The sequence below is a fragment of the Lathyrus oleraceus genome, chromosome 4 (assembly GCF_024323335.1).
Source record: "Lathyrus oleraceus cultivar Zhongwan6 chromosome 4, CAAS_Psat_ZW6_1.0, whole genome shotgun sequence".
Taxonomy (NCBI): Eukaryota; Viridiplantae; Streptophyta; class Magnoliopsida; order Fabales; family Fabaceae; genus Lathyrus; species Lathyrus oleraceus.
Genome location: NC_066582.1, coordinates 18,933,745 through 18,957,139, shown reverse-complemented (window position 1 = coordinate 18,957,139; position 23,395 = coordinate 18,933,745). Strand labels below are relative to the sequence as shown.

At 36.5% G+C, this 23,395-nt stretch overlaps 1 protein-coding gene and 2 long non-coding RNA genes across 3 annotated transcripts; 2 read left to right on the top strand and 1 right to left on the bottom strand.

The window, feature by feature from the left end:
- Positions 1–14,767: 14,767 nt before the first annotated feature.
- On the top strand, positions 14,768–17,784 carry LOC127135789 (zinc finger BED domain-containing protein RICESLEEPER 1-like). The gene is made up of 4 exons (XM_051062421.1): positions 14,768–15,106; positions 15,257–15,493; positions 15,898–17,711; positions 17,764–17,784. The coding sequence occupies exons 2-4, from the start codon at positions 15,421–15,423 to the stop codon at positions 17,782–17,784; spliced, it is 1,908 nt and encodes a 635-aa protein (XP_050918378.1). The 5' UTR covers positions 14,768–15,106; positions 15,257–15,420.
- Positions 17,785–17,794: 10 nt separating this feature from the next.
- On the top strand, positions 17,795–19,407 carry LOC127135104 (uncharacterized). Its single transcript, XR_007808418.1, has 7 exons — positions 17,795–17,901; positions 17,989–18,129; positions 18,220–18,361; positions 18,436–18,521; positions 18,651–18,732; positions 18,842–18,941; positions 19,106–19,407. It is a non-coding gene; the product is annotated as an uncharacterized LOC127135104 (long non-coding RNA).
- Positions 19,408–19,532: 125 nt separating this feature from the next.
- LOC127135103 (uncharacterized) lies at positions 19,533–21,165 on the bottom strand. The gene is made up of 7 exons (XR_007808417.1): positions 21,039–21,165; positions 20,811–20,951; positions 20,579–20,720; positions 20,419–20,504; positions 20,208–20,289; positions 19,999–20,098; positions 19,533–19,834 (listed from the first exon to the last, which is right to left on the bottom strand). It is a non-coding gene; the product is annotated as an uncharacterized LOC127135103 (long non-coding RNA).
- Between the last annotated feature and the right edge of the window lie 2,230 nt (positions 21,166–23,395).

Below are 23,395 nucleotides of genomic sequence, written 5' to 3'. Positions count from 1 at the left end.
AAAACAAATAAAAATAGATACAAGATGTGTAATCTAGAATGCTTCTAAGAAAGCAAATATTACAAACTTAAGAACAAATTTTTCACTTGATAAGCAAAAGCTTAGTGAAATTCTTTGAAGAACAAAGATGTTTTCTTGAGCGTGATATGATTTCAGTATAGTTTTGGCTAGTGATTTCTTCGTTGTTTACTGAATGAGATTTCTTCTCTATTTATAGGAGTTGAAGTAGAGTTGAAGTAGCGTTGAATCTATTGGATATTGAGATGTAATTACGCCATTCCATTAATAGCTTCTGCAGTAGACTTTTTCACTTAGAAGTGACTACTTACCACAATTAGTATCTTTTCTCTTGGAAGTGGAGATTAACGTCTCTTTCTAATTGAGGAAATCCATTTGCAGAACTTTAACTTGGCTTAAACGTTACTTCATCATGATTAACAATTCTGATTAGAGTCTTTGTGTATCTGGAGAAATTGGCTTCTGATGTTATTTCTTGAATGTTCAGATGGCGCTGATAACTTCAGAGTTTGCAGAAGACATTTGTTCAGAGTCAGAGCTTCTAGACTTTACTTCATGTTCAGATGCTTCTGATACTTGCAGTTTTGTCCAGAGTTTAGAGCTTCTTGAATGAGATTCCTCTTTAGATGCTTCTGATACTTGAGATTTTGCATCTGATCTTGTTTTGCATCTGATGACATCATCAGATTTATTTCTTCTTTCTTTAGAACCCTGCACACTTAGAAACTTTTCGTTAGGGTACCACTTTTGGTTTCATCCTTTGTTATCATCAAAATCATGGAATCTATTGTAGAACTATTTTTGTTCTTACACGAACAACCTTGGGCACAAGGGGAGTTGGCTTAAGGACAGGACTGGGTGGAGGAACCACTTCAAATGACTGAGAAGGAGTCTCAAAGAATTCACCATCCATCTCGACGTATTTGAAGGCTTGCACACTACTGACAATATACTCTTCTTCTCCACATACAGTGACAACCATGCCTGCTATTGGATACTTCAGCTTTTGATGAAGCGACGAAGCTACCGCACCTGCCCCATGGATCCAAGGGCGCCCCAACAAGCAGGAGTAGGCGGGACGAATGTCCATCACGTGAAAGGTAGTGCTGAAGACTTGAGGTCCTATCTTGATAGGGAGAACCACTTCACCATAGACAACACTCTTCGCACCATCGTAAGCACGCACCACAACATCACTAGGTTTCAGTTCAATGCCTTTGTAGTCAAATTTATCGAGTACAGCTTTCGGGAGCACATTCAAGGAAGAGCCGTTGTCGATCAACACGTGAGCCAGGGTGATCCCCTCACACTCGATGGAGATATGCAGAGCTTTATTGTGATTCTTTCCTGCTGGCGTCAGGTCAGCATCGGAAAAGCCTAGGCCATTGTCAACAGTCAAATTAGCAACATAATGTTCGAATTGATCGACGGATGTTTCTTGAGGCACATGAGCGGTCTTCAAGAATTTCATCAATGCATTGGCATGGGATTCAGAGGATAATAACAAGGACAACATTGAGATTTTAGACGGAGTATGCCCCAATTGTTCCACTACATCAAAATCGCTCTTACGGATGATTTTCAGCATCTCTTCCATTTCCTGTTTGGCAACATCTTTAGAAGTAACTTCGACCGATGTCTCTGACTGAGGAGGATTGACTGGTCTTTTTCCTCGAATTTCGGGAGCGGGAGGTGAGATTTCTGGGAGTAGATCCTTCCACTTCGAGTAACTTTACTAGTCCCCACAATATCATTAGGATTAGCAGAACTACCAACTTGCTTTATGCCATGGATGTAAACGTCGCCTCCATAGTTCCACGGAATAGCTTTGCTGGAGGAATATGGCACGGGGCCAGGTGCGGTAATAATCAGGGGAGCCACTTTGGGCTCAGCGGTAATCTTCACAGGCACTCTAGTAGCGGTAATCTTCACTGGAGCTTTGGACCTAGCAATCACAGATACCTCTTCAATAGAGTTGTCCACCTTAGGAACCCTTTCAAATAGAATTGTACGATCATCCATCAGCCGTTGAATGCCGTTCTTCAACTTCAAACAATCATTGGGTCGGAGTACACAGAGATCGCAATCTTCAGCACAACCTGGAAATAAACCAGCTTGCAATAAATTCTTCTTAACGATCAGGAGAGGAGATGCTAAATCAGCAACGTCAGTAACGTGAGAATTGTCGTCCACAACATTAACATTCTGGTCATGATTAGGCATAGGTGCTGTGATGACATTGGGGGTCGCCGGAGGATCAAATTCAATTTCTCCAGCGTCGATCATATCCTGAATCTTGTTCTTCAACAACCAGCAATCATTCGTATCATGCCCGGGGCTATCGGAGTGATAGGCACACCTGGCGTTGGGATTATAACGAGGAGAAGTAGTGTTGGGATTTGCAGGAGGGCCTCTGAGGGTAATCAAATTGGCCTTTAACATACTCTGCAGTGCTTGGGTTAAAGTCATATTGATCTTGGTAAACTGTCTTCTCGACCTGTCTTGTCTGTGTTGGAAGTTCTGAGATGGCGGTGCGGCAATTGTAACTGCCCCAACAGTATGGTCACGATTCTTCTTGTTATGCTTCCTCTCACTGTACACAGCATTTGATTCATTCTTTCCCTGATAGGACTTTTTGGTGCTTGCAGAAGTAGCTGCCTGTATCTTTCCACTTCGAATGCCGCTTTCAACCCGTTCACCTGTCAAGATAAGTTCAGTGAAACCTGACGAGGAACTTCCCAGTGGATGGCTGTAGAATGGGCCAGTCAGTGTACCCATGAACATGTCCACTAACTCTCGATCAGTCATAGAGGGTTTGACTCTGCCAGCCAAATCTCTCCACTTTTGAGCATATTCTTTGAAACTTTCTTTAGAGCCCATAGTCATATTTTGTAGCTGTAGCCGAGTAGGCGCTAACTCAGAATTATACTGGTAGTGCTTGTAGAAAGTTGTTGCTAAATCAGTCCATGTGCGGATGTTAGAGCTCTCAAGCTGATAATACCACTCTAACTGTGTGCCAGACAGACTCTCTTGGAAGAAATGGATCCACAGTTTCTTATCAGTAGTGTGCGGCTGAATCTTTCTCACATAAGCCCTTAGATGCATCTGAGGACAAGAGGCACCATCATACTTAGTGAAAATGGGAACCTTGAATTTGCGGGGAATGACCACATCAGAGACCAGACCCAAGTTTTCGAAATCCAGACCGGGCACTTTCTGCCCCTCCATAGCTAGCATACGTTCTTCCAGCAACTTGTACTTATCATCCTTCGGAGAGTACTGTTCATGTTCATAATCTTCATCGTTGTCCTCAGAATTGACGAGATTAGGATTCTCATCTTCCGAATCATTCTCGGTCTCTTCTTCTGAATCCTTCGGAATTCTAATCTTGACTCCTGTAACCTGTCCCTTAAGCCTTCTCCCCGGGTTGATGTAACCCACAGGTTTCTGGTCCTTCTTCTTCTCCATCAAAAGAGCTTTCAGTTCTTCCTGCCCCTTGGATAAGCTCAGCATCATTTCCTGGAATTGAGCATTCTGGGCCTGGAGATCTTTGACAGTTTGTTCGAGAGCCATTGTTCAATCTGTTTGAATCTGCTGGAATCTGTTTGATAGGAAAATCGTGAGAACACTGATCCTTTAGAATACCTGTTATGCGATGCAATGCAATGTATGAAATGTTTTCAAGGACTTTCGGGATTTAACTTTGCATAAACTAACAAAAAGAGCTTTTTTTCTTTTCTCTTTTGTTTTTGCTTTTGTTTTTGTTTTTTCTGTTTTTTTTTTTTTTAGCAGAGTTAAATCCCTAAATCCTTGAAATGGTTAGTACAATGCCATGATGTTATGATGTTATGTTGTTATGATGTTATGTTGTTAGATAAATAACAAGCACAAGCAAGTCACACAACAATCATTCCTAGGTTTTAAGGCTTGCGTGAGTTCCATAGGTAAATACCCTCCCCACTGAAGTTTGGTTGGTTCAACCTGTCTTAGAATAGTAACCGGGTTCTAGAAGGATCTCAAATCATTGACCTTTCCTTAAGTCCACTTCAGTGCAACACCAAGTGGTTGACCGAAGCTTCCCTCAAGTCCAATCTCAAAGAGTGTAGTATCGAGTCTCAACCAACTCCAGTCGGAACCGAAGCCAGTTATCTCACTACTTTCTAATGGCCAGGATGAGTCAATTAGGGTTCTAAAGGTCTGGTTAATGCTTTTATGACACCACGCGAATGCCAAATATTTCCTCAACTAACATGAGGAACATCAGGACATCCAAAGTGCCACATTAACCGTAGCCATCATTTTGACCATTCCAGTATACGCCGGACAGTCGCGATGATCTCTTGCTACTTACCTAAGGTACACTAGATCCGGGTGTAGGATCTTTCACTCAAGCATAACATACCCAAGCAATCCCTTAAAAATAAATCAGACAAATTGAATAAGTGATCTTGTTTTTAAGGTAACCTCTCTTTTTAAATATTTAGGCTCCCCAGCAGAGTCGCCAGTTCTGTCATACGGTGAACTGGACTTTTTGTGTTTTTTATCGCAATGTCGCGGTTAGCAAGAGTCGCCACCGACTTTTCTTTTATCCAATAAGGAAAGGTGGAAAAGAACAGGAAAGACCTTAATTTAGATTTTGGGTTCGGGAGGTACATTATACAAAGGGAAGGTGTTAGCACCCTTTGTATCCATGGTTATCCATGGGCTCTTAATTGCTCGATCACTTATATTATTTTTAAAAAAAAAAAGTGTTTGTGAATTGTTTAGAAAAATTGTTTTGAAAAGAGAATTTAACTTTGTAATGATTCTTGTATGAATGTATACAAAGTGATTATCTCGTTTAGTTTTGAAAATTGTTTAGAAAAATATAACTCGGTAATGATTCTAGTATGAATGTATACCAAGTGGTGATTTTCTGAAGGTATTTTGAAAGGTGTGAGGTGTGAAAAAAAGTTTTAGGTTGTGAGCCAGCAATTAAGAGTTATACCGACCCAAGGTCTTTATGAGTATTTCCTATCCTTATGAGGGTAAAACTGTCCTTATTATTGAGAAATAAGTAGTTTTATCCTTTGGATGTAAAAGGGTCATCGTAGGGTCGTCGATTGGTCATTGAAGGCAACAGTTATGAGGATACCTTAGCATTCGAAGGGACTATCATCATTTAATCGTAGGCAACATCGGAGGGTCATCGAGGGACTATAATTTATTTTATGATGATTTAACCGAAGGGGCTTTGCTAAGGGTATCCCCACGTTCGCGGGACATGACCGTAATATCGTAATCGTAAGGCAACAAAGAGAGGTCCAAGATCACTTATTCAAAGGCAAAGTTTTACAATTAATTATATAATTAGGATGAAACTCCACATTAAAATTATTAAAAATAATATATTAAAAAAATTAATTTAGGGTGAAACTCCACAAGGGTATCCCACAAATAAAGTGGAATACCTAGCCAATAACCTTTTCCTGGGATATGTGAACCTTTACGAAACTCAAAAAAAAGAAAACATGTCAGAACACCAAATCAGGGTGCAATCGAAGATTACACCGGAGAAATATCACAACAATAAATAGGATAGGATGAATAATGCATGGCTATGATAAAACATAAAAAAAAAACAGAATAGGCCACGGATTTTGAATTTGAAAACAGCCCCACGTTAGGAACTTTGAATTTTATGGCATTTTATCACAGGAATAACATGATCAAACATTCAGGGTATTCAGGCATATTTAAATTCCCATATGAAAGCAAATTATATATCAACATTTAATCATGATACATTATATATGTAGATATGGCCAATTGAAAGTATAAACAATAGAGATACGCAAACCTGTTTGCCAATTCAAGGTTGAAGGGATTGACCACTTGTAGTATCGGAATAAGTTAGGCAGCGGGAATTGGACGGCGATGGCTTCGGTGCAGATGGGCTGCCTTCAGGGTTTCTTTACTCTGAATTCTCCGGGTAGGCAGGGTTCCTATGCCAAAGTTTCTATCCGTCCTTCTCTGTTCTCTCTCTTTCTTTTTCCTCAAGGTTTTGTTCCAAGGAAACCTCAGAGTGTTTTGCTTCTCTTCCTTCTTTCTCCAGTGAATCTCCCAGTGTAAACTCCAAGTCTAACTCCCCCTACTGAAACTTCAGTATTTATAGACTAATTTCGTGGGTAATGGGCTTGGAATGAGGGAGACCCAAGTCCAAAATAATTTGTTATATTTTATTTATTTATTTATTTTAATTATTTAATTAATTAATTAATTAATTAATTAATTAAAAAAAAATTTCTCTTTTTTTTTTTTTTTTTTTTTTTTTTTTTTTAGGAAAAATGATGGGTAATTTTTGGGGTATGACACTAACCTTCATCCCCATGCCACAAGTTATATAACCTTTGGTGATGGAGCAAAGGGTGAAATCAAAGGAATTGGTAAGCTTGATTGCCCTGGAGTGCCTGACCTTGATAATGTCCTACTTGTTAAGGGATTAACTACTAATCTAATAAGCATCAGTCAACTGTGTGACCAAGGTCTAAATGTAAACTTCACTAGAACTGAATGTCTGATTACTAACAAGGAAAATGAAGTGATCATGAAAGGAGTTAGGTCTAAAGACAACTGCTACATGTGGAGTTCTCAAGAAACTGGTTACTCTTCAAAGTGTACCTTGGCCAAAGAGGAAGAAGTAAAGATATGGCACCAAAGATTGGGCCATCTGCATCTTACAGGTATGAAGAGGATCATATCTGTTGAAGCTGTCAGAGGAATTCCCAACTTGAAGATTGATGAAGATAAAATCTGTGGAGAATGTCAGATTGGAAAACAAACTAGGATGTCACACCAGAAGCTCAGACATGACACCACTACCAAAGTTTTGGAACTCCTCCATATGGATTTAATGGGACCCATGCAAGTGGAAAGCCTTGGTAGGAAGAAGTATGCATATGTAGTGGTAGATGACTTCTCTAGATACACCTGGATCAATTTTATAAGAGAAAAATCTGATATTTTTGAAGTCTTCAAGGAGCTTTGTCTAAAACTACAAAGAGAAAAGGAAAGTCCTGTTATCAAAATTAGAAGTGATCATGGGAAGGAATTTGAGAACAGCAAATTTGCTGAATTTAGTTCTTCTGAAGGAAGTCATCATGAGTTCTCATCTCCCATTACTCCCCAGCAAAATGTGTGGTGGAAAGAAAAAATAGAACTCTTCAAGAATCAACTAGAGCTATGATTCATGCTAAGAAATTGCACTACCATTTTTGGGCTGAAGCCATGAACACAGCCTGCTATGTTCACAACAGAGTGACATTGAAGAAAGGGACTCCTACAACCCTATATGAAGTCTGAAAAGTTAGAAGACCTACAGTCAAATACTTCCATATATTTGGTAGTAAATGTTATATCTTGGCTGATCGTGAACAAAGAAGGAAGATGGATCCCAAAAATGATGAGGGAATATTTCTGGGCTATTCAACAAACAGCAGGGCTTACAGAGTCTTTAATTCTAGAACTAATGCATTGATGGAATCTATTAATGTTGTAGTTGATGACCAACAGACTGATGTCACAGACGATGTTGAGACATCTCTGAATGATTCCCCAGCTGACTTCTCAGATAAAAATAAGGAAAGTGAACCTCCTCAAGTTGAACCTGAAGATGACAAAATCAACAAGGGACCCTCTATCAGAATTCTGAAGGATCATCCTAAAGATCTCATTATAGGAGATCCAAATAAATGGGTCACTACTAGAGCAAGGGAAGTGATCTCACATGGCTGCTTTGTGTCAAAGATTGAACCTAGGAATGTCAAGGAAGCCTTGACTGATGAGTTCTGGATCAATGCCATGCAGGAGGAGTTAGGTCAATTCAAGAGAATGAAGTATGGGAACTGGTTCCTAGACCTGAAGGAGTAAATGTCATAGGTACAAAGTGGGTATATAAGAATAAATCTGATGAACAAGGGGTTGTTACTAAAAACAAAGCAAGATTAGTAGCACAAGGATATACTCAAGTTGAAGGAGTGGACTTTGATGAAACATTTTCTCCTGTAGCTCGCCTTGAGTCCATTAGATTATTGCTTGGAGTGGCATGTATTCTGAAATTCAAACTGTTCCAAATGGATGTAAAAAGTGTCTTCTTAAATGCCTACTTAAATTAGGAAGTATATGTTGAATAGCCTAAAGGATTCACAGATCCAAATCTTCCACAACATGTGTACAGATTGAAGAAAGCCCTCTATGGGTTGAAGCAAGCTCCCAGGGCCTGGTATGAGAGACTCACAGTGTTTCTCACTAACAATGGATACAGGAAAGGAGGTATTGACAAAACTCTATTTGTGAAGAATGAAGGAGGGAAGCTCATGGTGGCACAAATATATGTAGATGACATTGTGTTTGGTGGGATGTCAGATCAGATGGTTGAACATTTTGTTAGACAAATGCAGTATGAGTTTGAGATGAGCCTTGTTGGAGAACTGACCTACTTTCTTGGGCAACAAGTCAAGCAGATGGAAGACTCTATCTTTCTATCTCAAAGCAAGTATGCCAAGAACATTATTAAGAAGTTTGGCATGGAGAATGCAAGCCATAAAAGGACACTTGCTCCTACACATGTGAAAATCTCCAAAGATGAAAATGGTGTCAGTGTAGATCAAAGTCTATACAGAAGCATGATAGGTAGTCTGCTATATCGCACAACAAGCATACCTAACATTGCATTTGCTTTAGGTGTTTGTGCTAGATATCAAGTTGAACCAAAAGTCAGTCACATAAACCAAGTGAAGAGAATACTAAAATATGTCAATGGCACCAGTGACTATGGGATGTTATATACTCATGGATCTGGATCTATGCTGACTGGTTACTGTGATGTTGATTGGGCTGGAAGTGTTGATGATAGGAAGAGCACATCAGGAGGATGTTTCTTCTTGGGGAATAATCTGATATCATGGTTTAGCAAGAAACAGAACTGTGTATCTCTATCCACTGTTGAAGCTGAATACATAGCAGCTGGGAGTAGTTGTTCTCAACTGGTCAGGATGAAACAAATGTTGTCTAAATACAATGTCACACAAGAAGTCATGACATTATACCGTGACAACCTGAGTGCTATAAATATCTCCAAAAATCCTATTCAGCACAGCAGGACAAAGCACATTGATATTCGTCATCACTTCATTAGAGAACTTGTGGAAGAGAAGATCATAGCACTGGAGCATGTTACTACTGAAAAGAAATTAGCTGACATATTCACCAAAGCTTTGGATGCCAATCAATTTGAATATCTAAGAGGGAAATTGGGAATTTGTATTCATGAGAATCTATAGCAATCAAAGGGGTTTGTGGTTAATATCCCAGAGGATAATTCTGACAAAAATAGCATGGAGTTTTACAAGGTGGTTGTAAGAAGAAGATGTTACCTCCTCGGTGGAAATGGTTCTCCCTGTTTTGAAGACTGTGTGCTATGATGAAGATTGGGTTGATATGAAGGTTGTTCTGTGAGTTGTTCTGGATGATGATTTGGTTGTTTTGGAAGCTTGAATGTTTTATTGTTTTGTTGAAATATGTGTAATTTGTGGCAGTCATTACTGATGCCTTTATGTAATATTTGGGCTCTTAATGAGTTCCATGGATTTCTCATTATCTCAGCTATCACAGCTGTGTATAATGGTGGTTTGTATCTCCTAACAATTATGTTTTAACATGTTATATGTTATGACATCTGTTGTGACATTCTCTGCTAGGCTAATTGACATTTATTTTGTCTAATTGGTCACCTTTGGTCAAAATTTTGACTAAAAAGGGGGAGAAGTGATTATGTGGAGCTGTGTGGAGATGTATGTGGAGCTGTGAGGAGATGTATGTAGCTGAACAGATGAACAACTATTATTGAAGGAAATGTGTTTAATGTAAGACAAAATGATGTTCTGTTTACAAATGTCAAAGGAGATGTCTGATGTGGTGCACAGGGGATGTTATGTGGTGCACAGGTGATGTTGAAGCAGATGTCAGAGGGTGATTCTGACTGTTACAGGTGTTGTGGTTATAGGTGCTGTTATTACTAAAGGAGATGTTTGTGTTGCACATATTTAGGGGGAGAAGAAGTACCCTTGTGCATTTGTGTGTTTTACTAGTTGCTAATAGCTAGTAATTCTGTGTTTGCTTCTGCTGCTGCTTAAACAACTGTTGTTTAACTGCTGATAGTTTTCTTGAGAACAAAAAGGACAGATATATGTTTTAGCCAAAATTTTCCAAAGGGGGAGTTTGTTGGTTCTAAGTGTTGGCAGCAATTTTGGTAAAACAAAGAGTGTTCACAAGATGTTGCATGTGATGTCTTAACATAAGATATCCCATGTACCTGCTGGAGTTTAAAAACATGATTATGTAGGATTGTTTCAGGATGTCATACACGATGTCATGACATCTGATATTATGTACCTGCTGGAAATTATAAATGGAATTATGCAGGATTGTTCCAGGATGTCAGACCCGATGTCATGACATCTTGTACACAGAACATTCAGGGTGAATGTTATGTGTTATGTGATTGCGCATTTAATGACAATCTATGTATGATTGAAGATATGATTTGCAGGCGCATTCAATCATTGATTACAACCTGATTCACTTATTTTCCAAAGAGATCTAACCAACTGTTATGAGAAGATTTAATTGGAAAATAGTTTTAGGGTTTTCAAGATGTCCAAGCCCAATTGAAAGCTTCTATAAAAAGGGACTTGGAAAACCTGATTTAACACACAACCAATACTGAGCGAAATATTGAGAGAGAGCAAGGGTTTGTGTCTTGTTTAGTCGTGAGACTTTTAAGCCATTCAAGTCATCCATAGATGATTGAATTGGTCTGATTTGTGGGTTGTAATTTGTCACTCTAAGCTTGTAAGCAAGAGTGTGTATCTACTTGATCAAATCTGTTAAGCAAGATCAAGTGTGTGTCTACTTGATCAAAGTTGTTAAGCAAGATCAAGTGTGTGTCTACTTGATCAAAGCTGTTAAGCAAGATCAAGTGTGTGTCTACTTAATTGAAACTGCTAAGTAAGATCAAGTGTGTGTTATTGAAAAGTATCTTCTTTTCACAAGGAATTGTTGTTTAAAATCACAAGTGTGATTGAGGGGGAGTGAGTGGGTTCTCATATCTAAGAGTGCTTAGGTAGAAATTGCACGGGTAGAGATTAGGTGAGAAAGATTGTAACTTATTGAAGTGTATTGAGAGTCTTTGAAGTGATTCTATTTAGTGGATTTCCTTCCTGGCTTGGTAGCCCCCAGACGTAGGTGAGTTGCACCGAACTGGGTTAACAATTGCTTGTGTCTTTTGCATTACCATTCTTTATCTTTATCTTGTTTGTGTTACTCAGATATTAGTGTCGTGACATTACCTTCGACGTCTCATATCTGATACCAGAATTTCACCCTTTATATAGAAGCGTTTGACTGGGCTTGGACATCATAAAACCCTAAAACTATTTTCCATTCGTATCTTCTTATGACAACTGATCATATCTTGTTGGAAAATAAATCAATCTGGTTTTAATTACTGATTGCATGGTGTGTTCAATCTTCTCATCAATCACACATAAATTAGCATAAAAAGCGCAATCACAAAATACATAACATTCAGATTGAATGTTCTGTATACAGATGTCTTGACATCGGGTCTGACATCTCAGCTGAATCCTGCACAACCATATTTTAAACACCCTGCAAGAACCTGTTATCTCATGTCAAGACAACACTTGTGACAACTTGTGAGAACTCTAGGTTTTACCAAAATTGATGCCAGCACATAGAACCAACACTAAGTTCCTCAAAGAGATTCTATTAAACAAGAAAAAACTCAAAGATGGCGAGACAGTGGCACTCACTGCATAGTGTAGCGCCATTATTTAAAACAATATGCCACCAAAGTTGAAAGACCCGGGTAGTTTTTTCATTCCATGTGTAATTGGTAAGTTTGTCATCTACAATGCACTTTGCGATATGGTAGTTAGTGTTAGTTTGATGCCTCTCTCAATATGTGAGAAGCTGAAATTAGGAGACTTAAAACCTACAAGGATGTCCATCCAGTTAGTCGATCGTTCCGTTAAGTACCCTGTAGGTAAGCTGGAAAACATTTGAGTGCATACTCGGCAGTTTTTTATTCCTACTGGCTTTATAGTAATGGATATAAAAGAAAGACTCCAACATCCCCATCATATTATGAAGACCATTTTTTGCCACTGTTGGTGCGATCATAGATGTGAAATGAGGGAAACTATCCTTTGAAGTTGGGGAGGAGAAAATTGAGTTTATTATTTCCCAATTTCTAAAGGCTCTAGCTATTAATGATACATGTTATTTTATAGACATTAGTAATGAGTGCATAAAAGAGTTGGCGTCAGATACACCACCAACTACAAAGTTGGTCGAACTTCCAGCTGCAGCCATGCTAGAGGAACATGAGGCTGAATATTATCACCTATATGTAGATGATAGCCTAAGAGAATGGCTTTCACTTACTCCTAACCTTATGCCTATACCTAAGCAACCATCAGTAGAGCTTAAGGAATTACCCAAAAATCTGAGATATGAGTTTGTAGATGAGCAACTTGATCGTCCAATTATAGTTAATGTTGATCTTGATAGAGACGAGAATGAGAAACTCTTGGTTGTGTTAAGGAATTATCCTACAACTTTAGGATACAACATATCTGATCTAAAAGGGATTAGCCCCTATTTATGCATGTACAGAATTATGCTAGAAGAAGACTCCAGAGCCTCTAGAGAATATAAGACGAGGATTAATCCTATTATGAGTGAGGTAGTTAGAACGGAAGAGTTGAAATGGCTTGAAGCTTGACTTAGCATACATTGTAGGTATGGTGAGTAGATTCATACAGAAGCTAAAGGTATCACATCTAGCAGCGGCGAAGAGGATACTAAGGTATCTGAAAGGAACGCTCGACTATGGCATTTTATTTCCTGCAGCTGATGAAGGAAAAGAATGCGAACTAGTGGGATACACCGGCTCAAATTGGTGTAGTGATGCTGAGGATCGAAAATCCACAGCTGGCTATGTGTTTATGCTAGGTGGTGCACCAGTTGCTTGGAGTTCGAGAAAGGAGCCAGTTGTAGAATTATCATCGTGCGAAGCAGAATACATAGTTGCTTCCCTCTGTACATGTCAAGCAACATGGATGGTGAATCTGGTCAAAGAGATAATAGCGAAAAGTCATGGAGAAATTACCATGAAGATCGACAGCATGTCAGCTATCAATCTGGTGAAGAATCCATAGCACATGGTCGAAGCAAGCACATCAAAATGAGGTTCCATTATCTTCGAGAGCAGGTAGCAGATGGGAAGATGAATGTGGAACACTGCAGAACTGAGAATCAGATTGCAGACATCATGACGAAGGGAGTGCAGGTCGAAGTGTTCAGAAGAATAAGAGTTATGATGAATGTAGATAGCTTAGACACAATGAATTAGGTGGTGTGTTGAATTGTAATTTCTTGTGTCAAAACAGGTTGCTCGACAGAAGCAAGGAAGTGTCGAATCACCTAGTGTGTTGAGTTGTATTAGTGTGTCGAAGTGTCGAAGCATGTTGCTTCACACATGATTTCGACTTTGGCGTAATTTTAGTAATGTTAACTATTTTTTACTTTTATAATTTTGCCATTTAACTTGGGGTGCAAGCTAATCTAAACCTATAAATAAATGGAGTAACCCTTATTCTTGTAATAATAGAGAATATTCTATTCATAGAATTTTGCAGTTGTAAAGTGAATAAAGAAGTTTTTCATAGGATGTGGATAGAGAGAAACTCCGCAGAATATTCTTCTTCTCCTTCATCGTTCTTTATTTTATTTCTTCATTGTTCTTCTCTTTTCATTGTTATTGTGTGGGTGATAACAATCTTGTTAATAATATTGATTGAAATTCTCCATAGATTGTGATGGATTTTCAACACTAAAGAGATTGTTCTATCCTACTAAATTTAAAACTAAAATAACATGTTGTACAAAAAAAACACGTAGATTATTTTTCTTTTATATACAGTTATTTCTCTTTAAATGCAATGTTATTATTTCACTATTTTATTTACTAGTTCTGAGCAAGTTATTTTCAAGTGCTCAATGCTCCGAATCTATAAAATACATATTTCTATTTATAACTACTTTTTATCATCCTAATTACATAATACAAATAAATCCCAATCCCATTCGAATTGTATGATTTAAAGAGGGGAGAAGTTAGAAATTTGAAAGACTTTTGAGAATACGTGGAGGAGGGAAAATTTTCTTGCTATTTACCAATGTAAGTTTAATTTTATTTTTTCACAAATTGCATGGTTGGTCGAATAATTCTTTTGATCGAACATAACCAATCGTGTCAAATAGGGGTGGACAAACGGTCGGGTCCGGTCGGTTTCGGGTCCAAAAACCCAAACCAAGATAAACCGTGGATGAAGAAAATAGACCCAATTTTGGTTAATTTAATATCGGTTAAATTCGGTTTCGGTTTGACGGTTTGACGGGTATCTCGGTTGGATTTATACGGGTTGTGCCTATTTAAAATTGCAGCCCAACTACAAGAAAGTTAACTTTTCTTTTAATATTTTAAAATAATTTATTTTCACATAAAATTGACTAGTCAGATTTTTCTATATCTATAACTAGGGCTGGACAAACGGTCCAAGCCCGATCCGGAACCGGCATAACCGGAAAAAAAAATGAAAAGGGATTGGGCTGGGTCGGTTAAACGGTTTAATCGGTTGGTCCAAACAGTTTAATATGGGTAGCATTGGACCGGTTCGGACCTATATATATGAACCATTTAAAACCGAACCGAACCGGTTTAATTCACAATTTTACATGCTGGCAATTTCACAAAGGCCCTAGCCTTTTTCCATTCAGACTCAGCAAAACACACATTTCCTCACTTTTCTCATCTCACGCTCTCTCACTTTCTCTTCAAGAACTGTTCATCTTCTCAAACCCTAATCCACCGTCGCCGCTGCAAAAACCTTAATATGGCATAGATCCTTCTTCTAAACCGTGTATATTGTTCACTGAACTCTTCTTCATCATCTTCTTTAAGGTATTTTCGTTTTCTTCTTCTATTTTTTCAGTCTTTTGTTTCTTCTATATATTTAGGGTTTTACTTTGTTCATGAGTTTTCATATGAATATTTGAGTTTTAATGTTTCAAAGTTATAAACTAACATTATTTATTTGTTTTGACATGTTAGATCTCTGATTCTTCTAAAAAACTCTAATCAGGTAATGTTACTTTTCTGTTTGATTCTTGATTTAATAGCTAATGTTATCTCTCTGATTCTTGATTTATTTGTATTAATTATTTTGTTGGATTTTGTTTTGACATGTTTTATTATATGGACTGGAAATTGGAAAGATGGAGCAAGGAGATAGTAGTAGAGAAGTACCACCAGTTGGGTTGGAAATTATGGAGCAAGAACAACAAGACAGTAAGTGTTAATTAACTCTATTTTTTGCCTATGTTGTTTGAATGTGAAATATTGGTTAGGCTATTAGAAGTTTTCAAATGTTAATTTTATTTTGTGTTTTGAAAAACCTGATATGAATTAACAAATATATAATACAGTATTCCTTTTAATAATCTAATACAATATTTTAAAACTACTAGTATTCCTTTTAACCTGATTTTGTGTTTGTACAGTATGTGAACAAACAAATATATAACTAGTATTCCTTTTAATAATCTAATACTACTTATTACTAGTGTTTCTTTCATGCTCATTAGTAGATACAGTATGTGAAAAATAAATAATTTATTAACTAGTGTTCTTTTTTATGTAAATGTTTTTGTTTTACTAAGTGTATTTTTGTATGCTTTATTAATCGTTTGCAGCTGCAACTGAGGCTCTTATCCCTCCTATTGACCATAGTAGAAAGAGAAGGAGGCCTAATGCGGATGGTCCCAAGAAAAAATCTTCATGTTGGGACCATTTTATCGAATTAACTGATGTTGTGGAACGAACTGCTGCCTGTAAGCATTGCCATAAACGATATAGATGTGATCCTAAATCACACGGAACGTCTAACATGCTCGCCCACTCCAAAATTTGTTACAAAAATCCTTACCTAGAAAATGACCTGAAACAAACCAACCTTGCTTTTGGTAGTGGTGGCTTGATTTCTGTTAGCCCAAAGTTTGATAAAGAAGCTTGTAGAAAGGCAATAACTCTGTTTGTTATCCTTGATGAACACCTATTTAGAGTAGTTGATGGTGAGGGTTTTATATTCTTATGTAATCAATTAGAACCACTTTTGACTATCCCATCTAGGAGGACAGTTGCTAGGGATTGTTTTCAGTTGTATCTAGATGAGAAGTTGCGATTGAAAGCTTATTTTAGGTCTGATTGCAGCAGGGTAGCACTTACTACAGATTGTTGGACTTCCATTCAAAACCTTAGCTATATAACAGTTACAGCTCACTTTGTTGACAATGATTGGAACTACCAAAAAAGAATCATTAGCTTTAGTTTAGTTCCTAATCACAAAGGGGAGACCATTGGTAGAAAACTTGAGGATGTATTGAGGGAATGGGGTCTTAGAAATGTGTCTACAATCACTGTTGACAACGCATCGTCCAACGATGTAGCTGTAGCATATTTAAAGAAAAGGGTTCATATCAAGAATGGATTAATGGGTGAAGCTGATTTTTTTCATATGCGCTGCTGCGCACATATTTTGAATTTAATTGTTAATGATGGATTGAAAGAACAAGATTCATCTGTGTCAAGCATTCGTAATGCTGTGAGATTTGTGAGATCTTCACCACAAAGGGCATTGAAATTCAAAGAGTGTGTTGAGTTTTCTAGGATTACTTGTAGGAAACATCTATGTCTCGATGTTTCCACGAGGTGGAACTCGACATACATGATGTTGGATGCTGCTGAGAAGTTCCAAACAGCATTTGAAAAATTAGAAGGAGAAGATGTAGGGTATGTGGAATGGTTTGGACGTCATGGTCCTCCTTGCTATACTGATTGGGAAAAGGCTAGGGCCTTTGTGAAATTTTTGAAAATTTTCTATGAAGCCACCAAGGTATTTTCTTCATCTCAACAAGTGTCATTGCACACTGCTTACCACCAATTATCATCTGTTTTTGGTGAGCTTCAAGAAGCATCTATGAACTTGAACTCTGATTTAGCCTCAGTAGGACATGAGATGAAGCGTAAGTACGATAAATATTGGGGAGAGGAAAAGAACATCAATCAATTTCTTTATTTTGGAGTGATTTTTGACCCTCATTATAAGTTTAGATATATTGAGTGGTCTTTTGATCAAGTTCACGGGGAAGGGACCGAAAAATCTATGAAAATGGCCAAAAATGTCAAGGATAATTTGTTTAAATTGTACACCTGGTACAAATCTGCCCATGACCAAACTAATGTGACCATTCGGTCATCCGGTCCATCAGATAATCAATCTGTTGTTGATGCTCAACCTAGAAATTCTTCACATTTTCTAAGGGCTGATGCATTTAAGCAACATTTGAAGGATAAAGATACCATTGATAAAAAAAATGAACTTGAGAGGTACTTGAATGATCCTTGTACAAATGATAATGACAAATCATCCATTCTAACTTGGTGGAAACAAAATAAACCTTGTTACCCAATCCTAGCAGCAATGGTGAAAGAAATTTTGGCCACCCCTGTATCAACCGTAGCTTCGGAGAGTGCATTTAGCACCGGGGGGAGAGTTTTAGAATGTTATAGGAGCTCTTTGAGTCCAGCAATGGCTGAAGGGCTGATATGTACTCAGAACTGGTTGAAGCCAGCTCGTACATATTTCAAAGACATCAATTACACAGAAGAGTTTGGGATAACTGAGGAAATCATATCAGGTACCAAAATTCTTGCTCAATATTTATTTATTTATATATTTTTGTTGGTTTCCATTAACTATAACATTTTCATTTTTATTGTTTCAGAATTTCAACAATGCTTCATAACCGCAAATATTGGGGCTGCTGGAGCTGGAGCAGCAGTTGGAGGTGCTACTGGTGCTGCTGTAGGTTCTACTCAAACACAACCAATAGGTTGTGATTGAGAAATATGATGCTTCTAATTTTGTAAGATAATGACTATTTTGCATAATTATTTCTACTTTTTTATACTTAATTTATATTATACTAATTCTGCTTTTATTTATTTTTCCACAGTTTGAAATCATTTTGATATTTTGGAGTCATATATGACTTGTACATCTTGGCACAACACATAATTATATTTTGTAAGCCTTTTTTGGGAGGTCAAATTTTCTGTGATGAATCTTGGCACTCACTCAAGCTTCAATGAAATTAGGTAATGTTTAATTACTATATATCAGTTTTAATTTAACATTCATTATACTTATAATCTATTCAAATTCATTTCAGATTAAGATGTTTTGCTTGTTGGAATTTGGCATTTTGTTTTCAAATGTTTGGCTTGCTTACTATGAGACTGCTCATTTGTCAAAGAGGTACTTTATTTTATAACAAAACTGATTTGTCCATGTGGTTGTGAATAGATGATTTATCAAAACTGACTTAATTCATTTAATACATTTTCCTGTAGTTTTAAAATATTGTTTCATTTAATTTCCATGTAGTTGTGAATTGAAAGCCACAAAACTCTATAACAGTAAGTAACGGTTCCAAGCAACATTAAATTTCCATGTAGTTGTGATTGAGGTACTTGTTATAATTAAATATTGTTTCATTTAATTTTCATGTAATTGTTAAATGATGATTTATCAAGAATGGAACCTTATAATTTTCCCATGCTCTTTCCTCTTTATAGGGTCAAGCTCTAGAATAGGCATTGCTGAGTTGAACCATGGGAAAGTGAATGCTCAATAGATTTAATTGGTGTACAAACAATAGGTTCCGTTGATATCAAGGTATTTATTTCCTCTATTAAACAATCAATTGAAATAAGAATTAAAAGAATGTTATGTCAAAAACCACTGCATCAATATTTTGGCTGTTCCTTTATTTTTGGTTGTACTTTGCAACAATCAGTGTTAATGTTATTCATGTTTCCCTTATTGTATTAAATTGTTAGGTTCAGCATATGCAGATTCAACATACCCCAATTCAACAAATATGCCAATTCAACAATGCATAATGGTTTATCTATATCTTTATCTCAAGAACTACAATCACAATATTTGTCCTTCTTGTTGGATGAATTATTGATCATGTTGCTTGTTGGATGGTTTTAAACTTCTTTGATACTCACTATGGATGATTGTAATTATAACTTTAGATGTGTTGTGTCTATATTAATAGTGTTGTTATAATGCTAAATGTTAAGATAATTAGACATGTGATTGATAATATATTTATTAATAGCCTTGAGCTTGATATATGGATTTGATTTTATATAATGATATCCTATATTCAATGACTTTGTCCACCCCTATCTATAACATCATTCATCACAAAGTCATTGAATATAGGATATCATTATATAAAATCAAATCCATATATCAAGCTCAAGGCTATTAATAAATATATTATCAATCACATGTCTAATTATCTTAACATTTAGCATTATAACAACACTATTAATATAGACACAACACATCTAAAGTTATAATTACAATCATCCATAGTGAGTATCAAAGAAGTTTAAAACCATCCAACAAGCAACATGATCAATAATTCATCCAACAAGAAGGACAAATATTGTGATTGTAGTTCTTGAGATAAAGATATAGATAAACCATTATGCATTGTTGAATTGGCATATTTGTTGAATTGGGGTATGTTGAATCTGCATATGCTGAACCTAACAATTTAATACAATAAGGGAAACATGAATAACATTAACACTGATTGTTGCAAAGTACAACCAAAAATAAAGGAACAGCCAAAATATTGATGCAGTGGTTTTTGACATAACATTCTTTTAATTCTTATTTCAATTGATTGTTTAATAGAGGAAATAAATACCTTGATATCAACGGAACCTATTGTTTGTACACCAATTAAATCTATTGAGCATTCACTTTCCCATGGTTCAACTCAGCAATGCCTATTCTAGAGCTTGACCCTATAAAGAGGAAAGAGCATGGGAAAATTATAAGGTTCCATTCTTGATAAATCATCATTTAACAATTACATGAAAATTAAATGAAACAATATTTAATTATAACAAGTACCTCAATCACAACTACATGGAAATTTAATGTTGCTTGGAACCGTTACTTACTGTTATAGAGTTTTGTGGCTTTCAATTCACAACTACATGGAAATTAAATGAAACAATATTTTAAAACTACAGGAAAATGTATTAAATGAATTAAGTCAGTTTTGATAAATCATCTATTCACAACCACATGGACAAATCAGTTTTGTTATAAAATAAAGTACCTCTTTGACAAATGAGCAGTCTCATAGTAAGCAAGCCAAACATTTGAAAACAAAATGCCAAATTCCAACAAGCAAAACATCTTAATCTGAAATGAATTTGAATAGATTATAAGTATAATGAATGTTAAATTAAAACTGATATATAGTAATTAAACATTACCTAATTTCATTGAAGCTTGAGTGAGTGCCAAGATTCATCACAGAAAATTTGACCTCCCAAAAAAGACTTACAAAATATAATTATGTGTTGTGCCAAGATGTACAAGTCATATATGACTCCAAAATATCAAAATGATTTCAAACTGTGGAAAAATAAATAAAAGCAGAATTAGTATAATATAAATTAAGTATAAAAAAGTAGAAATAATTATGCAAAATAGTCATTATCTTACAAAATTAGAAGCATCATATTTCTCAATCACAACCTATTGGTTGTGTTTGAGTAGAACCTACAGCAGCACCAGTAGCACCTCCAACTGCTGCTCCAACTCCAGCAGCCCCAATATTTGCGGTTATGAAGCATTGTTGAAATTCTGAAACAATAAAAATGAAAATGTTATAGTTAATGGAAACCAACAAAAATATATAAATAAATAAATATTGAGCAAGAATTTTGGTACCTGATATGATTTCCTCAGTTATCCCAAACTCTTCTGTGTAATTGATGTCTTTGAAATATGTACGAGCTGGCTTCAACCAGTTCTGAGTACATATCAGCCCTTCAGCCACTGCTGGACTCAAAGAGCTCCTATAACATTCTAAAACTCTCCCCCCGTGCTAAATGCACTCTCCGAAGCTACGGTTGATACAGGGGTGGCCAAAATTTCTTTCACCATTGCTGCTAGGATTGGGTAAAGAGGTTTATTTTGTTTCCACCAAGTTAGAATGGATGATTTGTCATTATCATTTGTACAAGGATCATTCAAGTACCTCTCAAGTTCATTTTTTTTATCAATGGTATCTTTATCCTTCAAATGTTGCTTAAATGCATCAGCCCTTAGAAAATGTGAAGAATTTCTAGGTTGAGCATCAACAACAGATTGATTATCTGATGGACCGGATGACCGAATGGTCACATTAGTTTGGTCATGGGCAGATTTGTACCAGGTGTACAATTTAAACAAATTATCCTTGACATTTTTGGCCATTTTCATAGATTTTTCGGTCCCTTCCCCGTGAACTTGATCAAAAGACCACTCAATATATCTAAACTTATAATGAGGGTCAAAAATCACTCCAAAATAAAGAAATTGATTGATGTTCTTTTCCTCTCCCCAATATTTATCGTACTTACGCTTCATCTCATGTCCTACTGAGGCTAAATCAGAGTTCAAGTTCATAGATGCTTCTTGAAGCTCACCAAAAACAGATGATAATTGGTGGTAAGCAGTGTGCAATGACACTTGTTGAGATGAAGAAAATACCTTGGTGGCTTCATAGAAAATTTTCAAAAATTTCACAAAGGCCCTAGCCTTTTCCCAATCAGTATAGCAAGGAGGACCATGACGTCCAAACCATTCCACATACCCTACATCTTCTCCTTCTAATTTTTCAAATGCTGTTTGGAACTTCTCAGCAGCATCCAACATCATGTATGTCGAGTTCCACCTCGTGGAAACATCGAGACATAGATGTTTCCTACAAGTAATCCTAGAAAATTCAACACACTCTTTGAATTTCAATGCCCTTTGTGGTGAAGATCTCACAAATCTCACAGCATTACGAATGCTTGACACAGATGAATCTTGTTCTTTCAATCCATCATTAACAATTAAATTCAAAATATGTGCGCAGCAGCGCATATGAAAAAAATCAGCTTCACCCATTAATCCATTCTTGATATGAACCCTTTTCTTTAAATATGCTACAGCTACATCGTTGGACGATGCGTTGTCAGCAGTGATTGTAGACACATTTCTAAGACCCCATTCCCTCAATACATCCTCAAGTTTTCTACCAATGGTCTCCCCTTTGTGATTAGGAACTAAACTAAAGCTAATGATTCTTTTTTGGTAGTTCCAATCATTGTCAACAAAGTGAGCTGTAACTGTTATATAGCTAAGGTTTTGAATGGAAGTCCAACAATCTGTAGTAAGTGCTACCCTGCTGCAATCAGACCTAAAATAAGCTTTCAATCGCAACTTCTCATCTAGATACAACTGAAAACAATCCCTAGCAACTGTCCTCCTAGATGGGATAGTCAAAAGTGGTTCTAATTGATTACATAAGAATATAAAACCCTCACCATCAACTACTCTAAATGGGTGTTCATCAAGGATAACAAACAGAGTTATTGCCTTTCTACAAGCTTCTTTATCAAACTTTGGGCTAACAGAAATCAAGCCACCACTACCAAAAGCAAGGTTGGTTTGTTTCAGGTCATTTTCTAGGTAAGGATTTTTGTAACAAATTTTGGAGTGGGCGAGCATGTTAGACGTTCCGTGTGATTTAGGATCACATCTATATCGTTTATGGCAATGCTTACAGGCAGCAGTTCGTTCCACAACATCAGTTAATTCGATAAAATGGTCCCAACATGAAGATTTTTTCTTGGGACCATCCGCATTAGGCCTCCTTCTCTTTCTACTATGGTCAATAGGAGGGATAAGAGCCTCAGTTGCAGCTGCAAACGATTAATAAAGCATACAAAAATACACTTAGTAAAACAAAAACATTTACATAAAAAAGAACACTAGTTAATAAATTATTTATTTTTCACATACTGTATCTACTAATGAGCATGAAAGAAACACTAGTAATAAGTAGTATTAGATTATTAAAAGGAATACTAGTTATATATTTGTTTGTTCACATACTGTACAAACACAAAATCAGGTTAAAAGGAATACTAGTAGTTTTAAAATATTGTATTAGATTATTAAAAGGAATACTGTATTATATATTTGTTAATTCATATCAGGTTTTTCAAAACACAAAATAAAATTAACATTTGAAAACTTCTAATAGCCTAACCAAT